We start from the raw sequence: 12326 nt of genomic DNA on the forward strand, positions 1-12326 counted from the left end.
CCATCCAAGGAGGTTTCCTTGTCAGTGATCTTGTCTTTCTTCCTGACAAGCCACAGGATGGAGCATTAACGAAAGAGCCATCTGTTTCTTAGTGCTTCCCGCAGACCAGGTACCAAACTAAGTGCTTTACAACCATTGTCTTAGTTAAGGTTCATAGTAGCCCGGGGAGGGAAGTATTACTAGTTCCATTTTCCAGCTGAGGAAATTGAAGCTCAGAAAGTTGAATTTCTTGCCAGCATCTCCCCATTAGTAAGTGGCAGATCTGGCTCCAGGGACCCTCCTCAGCTCTGTGGTAAGCTGAACAATGTATCCTAACCGTGCCTGTCTCTTGCCAAATTCTGAACTCCATGAGGTTGTTGTCTGTTGATATCGCTAGCCCAGGGCTGGACACACATTAGGTTCTCAGTGATCACTGAATGAATTCCTTACCCAGTAAAGGTCAGAAAGGAGGGAGGGGCTACAGCTAAAGGCTCTGCCCAGGGAGATCCCAGCACACTATCAGATAGACAGTCTTATCTCTTCTCTCGGGATCCCTGCCACCCAACACACACTGCAGGGCTAAAACCAAATCCCTGGACTCCTTCACCATCACTTTCCTAAACCAACTCACGTTAGGCCCGTGCGTAGTGCCAGCCAGTCAGAACCCCTCCTGGACAAGAGCTGGCATCGTTTCACATCCTTCAGGCCGTCTTCCCTGGGGAGCAGCCCTACTGGGCTGGCCGCCTGATCAGCCTTTGCGTAGGGTGGGCGCCCGCAGCAGCGCTGCTGAGCAGACTCACACCCCCGTCCCTTCCCCAAGTGCTTTCGTTGGCTTTTCATCCTCTTGGCTTAGAGCCACTTCAGAAAAGGGAAGGGATTTAATTTCTCTAAGATGGTCCTTAAAATTGGAAAAGCCTACCTTTTTGTCAGACCCCCAATGACTTCCAAAGATTTCAGGCTCAGTGGCGTTCTCCAGGGTTCCACCCCGAGTGTGATCCCTTAGGCTCGTCACCTGCCCCCCACTGGCTCTCCCTCGGGTCCTCCTTCTCCTCCCGCCCAGCCCAGTCGCCTGTCCTCGCCTCATAAATTCATCCCTCATTTCCACTGCTCTGTGAGCCCCCTGCAGCCTCGTCTTCCGTAAGTGACTTTTGGAAGTCATTCTCATTCCATTTCATTCCATTTGGTCGCTGGCGCACAGAAGCAGTACATGGCAGAGATTCTGCCTGTAAAATGCTCATGCTGATGGGTTAGGATTCTTATTGTTTTGTTGCAGCTGAGCATCGTGGAATGACGGGTAGAGATGTTTGAGAGATTCTGTGGAACAGCACGTGCAGTCAGGAGGAATGCGTGGGATTAGGAGAGGGACCGAGCCGGGCTCTTTCTTTCCAAGGCTCAGTTTACTCAGAGAATGTGGCTAATGATGCCTGCCCTGCCTTGTTTTTCAACATAGCTTTAATATGTATCAATGAAATGGCTGGCAGGGTGGCTGGCATTCAGTAAGCACTCAATAAATAAAAATTAGTATTATTTTTAGAACACATGATTAAATCTAAATTAGAATACATGGTTAAATCTAAATTAGCCAAACTGTCCTTAGACACTAACACATTTTATGTGTGAGGGCAGTGTATATAGTGAAGGTGTGGAGCCAGACCTGGATTTGAATCTACGTGACCTTGAACAACTCGCTTTCTCTCTCAGAACCTTGATTTCTTTGTGGTTTCTGAGACTCTACCACCAACACTGGTCACCAAGTCTAGACGAAGCGTCAATAATGTGCTGGCTCGGTTACTCCCAAACAATAGCACAAGAGCCACGGAGCATTAGCATCAGCCTCTTCTCAGGACAATGAGCTTCCTGAGCTCCATTCAGGAGCAGAGCACAGCCTCACAGAGAGAGCACCCAGCACAACTCCACGCCTGCGCCCCTGCGCCCCTGCATCCACCCCTGACATGCACACTGTCTACTTTTACTCATGAACTTCTCTGGCTTCCCTGTGTGTGGGCACTGTCCTAGGCACTGAGAATCAGAGAGCTGTAGTCCATGAAGGAAGCGACACCTAGTTATAAGGCCTGAGAAGAGCTCTGGCTGATGGGTGTAGAGTGGGTTTTGTGAGCACAAAGTCAGGAGCAGTGAGCTCCGAGAGAGGACATGGAGAGGAACCTGGGAAAGTCTTCCCAGGAAGGAGACTTGTGAACCAGACCTTGGGAGGGGACGCCCTGGTGACAAAGGAGGGGAGGAATCCAGGCAGAGGGAAAAGCATGCGCAGTACAGAGCTGTGCAGGAGCATCGTCTGCTTGGAAAGCCCACCTCAGACTGGAGAACAGGAGCCACAGGAGTGGGGGCAGGAAGTCGGGGCAGGAACTCAGGTCAGAAAGGTAGGCAGGGTCCAAACCACGGAGCCCCCTGAATGCCTCGCTGGAAATCTTGGATTAAAAAATGTCTCAGTGCACTTTGTAGATTTCCCTTTCAGACTCCATGTCAGGGCATTTCTGTAGCTCTCAGCTCAACTTGGCCTGGGTTCTGCCGTTGCTTAGGGGGGCCTTCTAGGATTCAAACTCAGATCCTCTGAGCTTCCATTTCTTCTTTATTACTTTCATCCCTTCCCAAAAAGAAAAGCAACTCACAAAGCATGTTTAATAACAAAAATGACTAGATGCATAAGGAGTAGAAAAGCTCCTATCAAATTAAGTCACAATTGACCGCAAAATAAGCTCAATGCCTTAAAAAAAAAAAAAAAAAGGCCAAAAGTAGCAACAGGGTTAAAAAAATTAAAGCTCTAAACATAGCAGTTGCATTAGTGCTAAATTTTGAAAATGGTAATTCAATTTTATTTACGAAGCAAAATATAATTACATTTAAATTTGAGGGAACAGAATTTAATTCTTATTAATGACAGAAAGACTGAGTGAGATCCTTTAACTCCAGAGAAATTGTCTTACGTTCACGGATGGGAGAGAAAATTAGATCCAACGTCAAGCATGCTCCCCGGTTACAAGTCTCATTTCTGTAGCCGGAATTGTTCCCCCTCTGAGCAGCATTAGCTTCTCAGCCCAGAGAGCACCGAACCGACATCCAATTAAACATCAAAAGAAAATGATGAGACCGGGCTATTTCTGTATAGGTATGTTATGGGAGGGGGAATCGGGAGGTTAGAATTTCACCCGAGGAATCATATCCTCTGAGACTTGACATTTCCTGCAGCCTTCCCAGCAGCAAGTGCTAACCTAAAACCAAAGTTCAGAATAATAAATATCTGAGAGATTGACACCGAGGCAGAGAAAGGAGAGGAGATGCTGAGGGGAGGCAGGGAAGAACCCACCCGTTGTCTGGGAAGTAGTGTGTGGAGGTTTAAACACAATGAGATGGTCAGTTCTTAACATTTAATCAAAGACTGAGAAATTGGACCCAGACGGGCATACTGCTAAATACTGCCAGAGTTAAAGGTTGACAGACCAGGAGCTGGCAGCTTTGTAATTTAGGAGAATTTCCCCCGACAGTCCTGGAACATTTTCCATCAGAACTGGAGCTCTTCGGTATGCAAATATAAGCCCTCCTGAAATTGGGTTTCCGAGTCAGGCTTCTATTTGGATGCCCAAGCTGATATCTTACATGAAATCTCTAGCTTGTCTTCCTGAATCAAACTGCTGGTATGATAACTTGTAATTTAAAAATAATAACTGTTCTTTGAATGGAAATTTTATAGAGCTCCTTCACGTAGGTGCTTCACGATTGATTCAAACAACAAATACATAAGCCTCTGACATTGCAGATGGTATTACTCCCAGAAAAGCAGGGTTCAGAGAGCTTAGGAGACTTATCCAAAGACACTCTGGAAAAACAAGGATTCCAAGCAACCATTTCTGGCTTCAGAGCCCATGTTTATCCCCAGCATAACTCTGCCATGAGTTCTCACCAAGGTGCATGCTGATACTGTCGATGAATCAGGTACCAGATTTATAAAGGACCACTTCACTTGGTACCACTTCCAGGAATCAGGTGAATTGGATCACAACCACCAGTATACTGGGCAGCTCTACCAGGGTTCAAGGAAAAGAGCAGTTGCTTTCTGGGGTGATCAGGGTGACCTCTTGGAGGAAGTAGGATTTAAGGTGGGTCATGGAGGTTGGATTTGAGTTGGCAGAGGCAGAAAAAAAGAGGCAAGCACCTTGCAGCAGGCCACTGAGGAAGTCAAAGATTGGCAAAAAGATGGGACAGATCATGGCATTTTCTAGGAAAGACCAGTAGTTTGGAGTGGTTTAGCTTAGGATATTTGTGGTAGTAATGAGAGGGGAAGGAAGTTGGCAGGAGTTGGATCATGAATTGCCTTGAAGAAGTTTAGATTTTATCTGTCAGTGGGAACCACTGAAAAATTTTAAGCAGAGATGCTTAAACACAGTCAGGTTTGGTTTTAGAAAGATTACTCTCACATTGGCATGCAGTTTGAGGCCCCTGGGGGACATCTAGGTGGCGGTGTCCAGGAGAGAGAGAGAGAGAGAGAGAAACACACAACTGGGTGGAGAGGTGACCTTTCACAAGAGATATCCTGGTTGGAGGTCTTTGGGAAGAACACTGACCATCAGCCGTCTTTTCAGGTCACCCATTTGAGTCTGTCCCATGGGGTTTGGGTAGCAGTCCAGCCCAGGCTGAAAATACACATTCCAGACACGTTCTTTGGCTCCTCTGCTCACCAGCCCTTTCCTAGCTTGTTATCGGCAAAGTCAGACCCTATTTGAAGGCCTCCTCCAAGCTAGGTCTGGACACCTCTAATCAGGAAGCCCGATAGCCTCCAATTAAGATGAATAGCAGTGGCCCACTGCTTCCAGTGAGAGGTGCTTCAAAAAGCTTGAAATTCTAGTCCTGGGAGAAAGAGGTGTGGCGACCGCTATGCACTGACACACTGGAATCCACTTTTCTGCCTGGTTTGAAAGCTTCCCAAACTCCTTGAGTGAGGTGAAAGGCCATGTGGTTTCCAAGGCTCATTAGCTGGCTGCCATCTCAATCCGTGGGACAGAGCCATGGCTTGGAGCAGCTCTGACGCTCGGGCAATAGGGAGGGAAGTTGAAAGGCACAGGAGAGTGGCTTGGGTTTGGCCTCAATGTCAAAAGGAGACTAATTACTGTGAGGAAGTCAGAGGCTCCTTTCCTGTACCTTCCTACCCTTCTGGCTTCTTCCTGAAACCTGCCTTGAGACTGAAAAACCATCTGCCCAATTTAGTGGCGGGTGGGGGGAGTAGGTGCTGTGTGCAAACCAATTTGTTCAAAACATAGGGATATCTGGCCCGTGGGAAAGAAAGTTAACTTCTAATTAGTTTACTGTATGCTGGGCGTGGTAGCCAGCTTCGTGCTCATTTATGCATTGGTAGACTTGAGTTGCTTGAGGATAGGAACAATTTGATAGAATTTCTGAATCCCCCAGTCCAGGGCTACCTGACACATAGTAGATGTGCAATGCAGGGGTGGGTAAAAGTAGGTTTACAGTTGTTAGTATGGAAAAAACATGCAGGTTATTATTATTACAATGGTTTTATTAACTCTGTGTTTTACTTACAACTGTAAACCTACTTTTGCCCACTCCATATATTTTTAAATCAATTTTAAGATTCTGGTAGATAGGTATCATTATCACCATTTTATAAATGACAAAAGTAAGAGTCGGAGGTGTGCAATACTGTTTCGCACAGCTGGGAAGCAGCGGAGCAGGCTCTTCTATCCAGCTGGCTTAAATCCAAGCCTCTGTTCTGTGCCAAATCATTGACCTTCGTATTCCAGCAGGTACCCTGCTCGTGCCACTGGAATGTGGCACTACGTGAACGCAGCAGGGGGATGGAGAATGAACAGACAAGTCGAGGGAAAGGTAGTATGAAGAGCATTGGGTCAGGGTGAGGAAGGAAACTGGGACTCTGGTTTCAGAGATCCTGTAGTTTAGCTGGGTTGATGATCTAATACGTAATTAACAGTCAGGGAGATATGTCAGATTACATCTGAGATTTTGCCTAAGCCTGTTCACCCAATTTACAGACCAAATAGCTGTGGTAATCACGGTCACCTTTCTTTCTAGCTAAGTGTCTTTGAGCAAGTCACTTAACCTCTCCAAGCTGTTTCCTCAACCACAATACGGGAGTGAAAACACCTTTGCAGAGCTGTTGTAACATTTGTGTGCCACCAACAATGATTCTACATTTTCCCCTTAGATTTGTGCAGTGTGGCTTGGACTTAAAATGTACCAGGATTTCAGAGAAATACCCCAAGCTGTGCACTGACTAACATGAGCTAGTGATGAAACAAAATCCTAGTGGGAATCATCTTAAATTATTTAACCCTCCATTAAAATGTCTTAAGGTCACTCTAAAAACCTCAGATCCTAAGCAAAATAGAATGGCTTCCTCTATCATCCCTTTTCCTGCTAAGTGCAGACTTAATCATATATATATATGCATGTATATAAATTGATTTCAGAGAGAGAGGAAGGGGGAGAGAGAGCGATAGAAACAGCAGTGATGAGTCATTGATCGGCTTCCTCCTGCACGCCCCCTGCTGGGGACCGAGCCGGAGCCGGCACCCGGGCATGTGCCCTGACCAGCAATGGAACCGTGATACCCTGTGTCACAGGTCAGTGCTCAGCCGCTGAGCCACGCCAGCTGGGCAGTACAGACTTACTAAAGGACTTCCCAGGAGGTCTCACTGCGCCAGGGTTCTATTTATACACCCCTGGAATTTTAAAAATAGCTTCACCTATATCTGTTCCTTGCTCAGCAGGAAAGTACACAGACCCTTAGGTGAGGTCCCCTCCACCCCCCACTCAAGTCAACTTTAAGCATCTTTTCCAAGTTGAAGAAATTTTATGGGAAAATTATATATAATTCTCTCCCTTTAGGAGAAAGACACAGATTCCCCTACCAGCTATTTTAATGAATAGGATTTTAAAGTAAAGCAGGACAAATTAAAACGTTAGCCCTATGATAGGTCTCAGGCTTCATCCAGGCTCTTAGGAGATCAACATTTAATGAGAGGAGCCTGGGGCAGCTTTTTCCCGTGTGTATATACTTTGGGGCACAATTAACCAATAGCTAAACCTCCTGTCTTTCCCTACCTTTTTCACTTCTTCCTCATGTATCCATCTGAGTTTCAGAAAGAGAATGGGTGTGACACAGACGTTGGCATGAAGGACGATGTGTGTGAGGGCGTAAGGGCTGAGACACTACACTTGCAGCGTTCTCAGTTGGAGACTGGAGATGATGAGTCTTTGGGAAAGTTAGGCACAAAGAAGACCGAGCCCATGTGAATATATTTAACCAAATAGATTTTACACAATATGGCATTGAGGTAGAGTTGAGCCAACTGACATAACACCTCTTCCATAAAGCTTTTTTAATTCATCTGTTCTTTCAACAAATATTTGTTGAAAGCTCATGCTGTGCCAGTCCTGGTGCCTGCTGCCAGGGAACCGTGATGAATAAAAGCTAGAGCCTGCCATCAGGTGGGCTTCCAGGCTAGAGGGAAGACGCACGTGTGCACAGGTGAGGCAGGGCAGAGGCGGGGCGGGGAAGGGGAAGGGTCTAGGAGAAGACCTAGGTGTTCTTGAGCCTAACCTGGGTCATCTCCAAGGACCTATACAGTATAGTCAAGAATTGTATAGGCTTGGAATTTTAGAACAATTGAGCATTTTCACCTGTTTTCAGGAGGACGCCTAGGCTACAAATATTAATAGCTTCCAACTGGATTTTGAAGGTCTTGGCTGATGGTACCACGCTAGGGACTAGAGAAAGGGCTTAATAACCAAATTTTGTGACTATTACTAGAAAGCAAATATTTTGCTCTCAGGATGATGCTTCTCGCTAAGTGACTAGGATTTGCACTGATAAAGGGCATCTTGGGTCCTCATCAAACTGTCGTGTACGTAACATAGTTTACATAGAGCTTTTCACACATTCTCATTCAGTTATTCCCACTAACCCTGGAGGGGACCATTATTACCCTCCCCGGTAGTGCCTGTAACTTGAGGACGAATGAAAAGTAGCATCTCAGTCTTCTGAGATGAGTCGATGGGTCTCTTCCACTCAGGCAGAGGAGAACCTGGGCACTGACAGGTTGCATGATCATCAGTTAGCACCCCATAAACATCAAGGTCACCCTGTTCAGGCCCTTCCATTAAAATGTGTAAGAGCTCACCACCCAGCTCGTAAAGGGCTTATGGAAGGGTGCCCGGCCACCAGGCAGCTGGAGCCCCAGGCCAGGAGAGCGCATCTAGTGTAAACTGGCGAGGAAATGGAGCGTTTGGATGAGCAGCTTCGCAGTCTCCAGATGAGAACAGTGAGACTGAGTGTCTGGGAAACTCTGCATAGAGGATCTCATTTCATTTCACATCTATCCAGGGTCTGACTTGGATTATCACAAGGATAAACAACAGGGCCAGAAAAGGGGGGAGATGTGCTTGAAGAACCTGAAGTTCCCCTCAAGCAAAGGTTGCCCCTTTGCCTACCGGGTTCCCTTATCTGGAAAAGGTCTATCTTGCCACATTGCTCTGAGGATTGTCCAAGGGAGGAAGAAGCACCAGATGACCATCTGACCTTGTAGAATTCCCTTAGCTGTCTGGGTCTCAGTAGCCTCACCTCTAGGAAAGATAACAGCCAGGTGTTCTCACAGCACTGTCATAACAGTTCAATGAGACATGGCACATGAAGGATGGTTTGTAAACTGTAAAACCTGATAAGTGTTAATTATTAAGCCTAAAACAGCTTTCCCGCATATTACCTCATTTGATCTAACACCAGCCCTGTGAAATTGGTGGACTGGGAATTACTATTCCCGTTTTACAGAACCAGAAAGCAAGGCTCAATGAATTTCATAACTTGCAACTTGCAGGTTTCCCAGCCAATCAGTGGCAAAGCCAAGAGTAGACTCCAAAGCTGTCTGATCCTAAGATTCATGGTTTCTCTTCATTGCACTTAAGCAAAAAGGTGCAGAAGTAATAGCTGTAGATTATTTGGTTAGTGTTTGGAATGCCAGTACCAGTTTGTGCTTTGTCTAGACTCTGATCTCTTGGAGAGCGGGGGTCATATCTTACCTCTGGATTCTTAGCACCAGGCACAGCCTCTGCCACAGAGTGGGCATGCCTGGAATATTATTGGAAGAATAAATGGATCAGTATGAATTTATCGATACCTGCCATATATCAGGAACTCAGTACCCTCTGAAGTGGTCATCCTCATTTTATAGAGGAAGACAATGAAGCTCAGGGCAATTGCATAGGTTTCCTAAGGTCAAATAACTGGCAGAACTGATATTTGGAGGCACATCTGATTCCAAATCTTATGTTCTTTCATCCCCACTGCTTCCAGACTAATTAATACTTACCTGTTGGCTAAGACCTGAAGTCAGACAGTCAAGTTTGGGGAAAGCCTGCCTCCTCTGCTCTCTATCCCCATCAACTCCACACACCCTGCTGCCCGAATCACCAAGGCTGTGGCCCCAGCAGCTTGTCCCTCTCCTGGCTCACACCTCACTGCCACCATAAACTACCACCTGGAGACAGTGCTGAGTACACCCAACAGATGCTAAGCTAATCTTGCCTCCCAGCTCTGAGTGCAAGCTCAGCCTCCAGAGTCACCAGGGGTGGTTGCCCTAGGCAGTGCTGTGCAGAAGGGATGGAAAGTTCAGAAATAGGACTTGGGGAGGCCTAGGGCCTGGAGATTGTCACTGTGGTCTGTGTGCAAAGAAAGGAAAGAAGCTTGAAGGGCATCCTGAGAAAGCCGGGTTCCAGGAGGGCTGCCAGATGGAGTGATGCTGCTCCACAGGCCCCCCCCCCCGTCCGCACGCACACACCGGGAAGTTTCCATAAAGGCAACTCACTAGAGATAAGCAGACAAATAGTCCTGGACTGATTTTTCAGCCAAGCTGAGCAGGGTGTTTGTGAACTGGTTTAAATTCTCAGGCACCTATAGCCCCAGGCATACACATATTCATCCATTATCCAATTAGGAGTGTGTTCTGTGCCAAGATCTGTGCTGGGTATCAGGCATAGAATTGATTAGAAGAATTTGATCCAGCCTCGGGTATCCCTAGTCTGATAGTGAGACAGACAGAGAAACAGCAAATCACTCTACCGTGTAGCATGGGAAGGCCAGCAGCAATAGAAGAACCGCAGGATGAACTGCAGGAGACTCCTCAGAGGAGGAGGGATGCTTGAGCTGAGCCTGAGGGTAGATGGTGCTCTGTAACGTGGAGGGCACTTACACCATAGACTCCCACAGTCTTAGAGCTGGAAGGGACCTTTGATGCCATCAGGTTCCTCCCGGAGTGGACACGGAAACTGACACCCAGAGAACAGAAATGACCTTCCCAAGGCCACATAGCAACTCTGTGGCTGAGCAGGCACAGATCTTGCAAACCTGGTACTTGGACTCCCAGACTAAAACTCACCGTCCCGAGAAACGTTCTTGAGTGGGTGCCCTTTGCCATGCGCTGCCATCCATTTCACTGTGTGCTCATCGCAGCCCCGATGGTCAGCACAGGTACTGTGAGGCAGTGCCATTCCTGCCCACTCTCAGCACATCGGAGTTGAGGCACGGGCCAAGGTCACGCAGCTCAGAAGCTCCTGAGCCTAGGTTCAGAGAGCCCTGACCTAAGTCATGTTGCAGCGGCCTCCCTCTGCTTGGCGCAGCTGAGGGACCCAGCGCGTCACTGCCTGCAGCGTCTCCCTTCCCAGGCAGTGTGCTCGGCAAAGTGTCTAGCATGGGAACACACCATAAATGGCAACTCACTGTTGTTTTTTTAATTCTTGAACATTTTAGCCACTGCCTTGTAGATTCATTAGAAAAGTCTGAGCCTCTAAGATGTAATTTTGTTTTCTTTCCTTTTTCAAAAGTAGCTAGACGATTAGTCTCTTAGAAGGGAGCCGTAATGGGCAAATGTTATTTGACACAGGTGCCAATTAATTTAGTTTGAAAGAAATGAAAGGTATTGGGATTTTCATGTGAAGATGGCTGGGCACAGAACCGAGTCAGGGTCTCTCTCCATCGGAGCCCTGGCCAAGAGCACTGTGGCCATGGTTGCTCGGCCCGTTTCCTAAAAAGCAGTTGTGTTCGGGAGCCTCTATAACTTCTGCCTGAATGACCAAGGGGCTTGTGAATCGCATCATGTGCGTGTTTGTATAGGGCTGGGCAACCCCACCCTGGCTTGGATCAGAAAGGCCATTTAGATGGTGCTTGGAATTGCAGTGACAAAGCACTGAGCATAAACCCTGCAAAAGCACAAAACAGCCACCTAGAGTGCCTGAGGAGGCTCGGGATCCGGCCTTCCTTTTACCCCACGCCAATCAGTCATGGCTAGAACCAAATGCAGGCCCCGGACCCCTCACACACACTTATCTTGGCGATCCGGGACTCATCCTCACTTTGTTTTCACACATAACCAGTTTTTAATTAAATTTGACTTTTCCTCACATCTGTTCAGCAGGACAGTCCCCTTTGCAAGTGGCAAGCACAGAAGTGGGGACAGGCTGGCAGTAGGGAAAAGCAAACAGAGCAGAGCCCTTCCATCCATCCTATTTTGGTAAAGAATAGGCTCAGGACAGGCTTCCGCCTGGAGAATTGTTCTTGTCCGAGGGTCATCGTCCACGGAGATTAGCTTCCCAAGCCCCTGGAATCCCAACTGCTCACAGAAGCCAAGGAAGGTAGCCAAGTGTGACCTTTGTTCCCAACAACAACCTGCTCAATACTTGTTTTTTCTCTCTCCTCCCTCTCCTGCCCTTCCTGGCCCTGGTTTCCCCCCTCCCCCTCCTCCCCACAGAGATCTGTGCTGCAGACTGTGGTGGCCACGGCGTGTGCGTTGGGGGCACCTGCCGCTGCGAGGATGGCTGGATGGGGGCAGCCTGCGACCAGCGGGCCTGCCACCCACGCTGTGCCGAGCATGGGACGTGCCGTGACGGCAAGTGTGAATGCAGCCCCGGCTGGAACGGCGAGCACTGCACCATCGGTATGGCGGGCCAGGCCCGGGGCTACCTTCTCTGACCTGCACGGTGCCTTTGTTTGTCGGGTACTTCAGGGCCAGGGCGGGACCCCACTGCATGTGGACACTGGGCAAAAAGTCCTTTCATCTGGTGACATTATGGTTGGCATTTCCTAGACATCAATTGGACCTAAACTCATCACTGAGCATTTTTAACCTCCCTTCCTCCCCAGTCTGCATTTCCCAGGTTCCAGGTAGCTGGTAGCGTGCCTTGCTAGGTAGCCCTTCCCAGGCCAAATGCAGTGTAGTTTTTGTTAAGGAGCTGGGGTTGAAGAATGAGGCAGAGGAGTCTCCATTAGCAGCTGTGGGCAAGTCCCAATGCTTCTCTGAGCCTCAGTT

General features: G+C 47.9%; 1 protein-coding gene across 1 annotated transcript in view; it reads left to right on the forward strand.

Moving 5' to 3' along the window:
* Positions 1 to 12326, forward strand: part of TENM4 (teneurin transmembrane protein 4) — a 660554-nt gene that overhangs the window by 535749 nt on the left and 112479 nt on the right. Inside the window, 1 exon segment of the mRNA XM_087821630.1 lies at positions 11769 to 11954. Coding sequence (XP_087677756.1) covers positions 11769 to 11954 — 186 coding nt within the window.

The sequence above is a fragment of the Miniopterus natalensis genome, chromosome 11, assembly GCF_054644295.1.
Source record: "Miniopterus natalensis isolate mMinNat1 chromosome 11, mMinNat1.hap1, whole genome shotgun sequence".
Lineage (NCBI taxonomy): Eukaryota > Metazoa > Chordata > Mammalia > Chiroptera > Miniopteridae > Miniopterus > Miniopterus natalensis.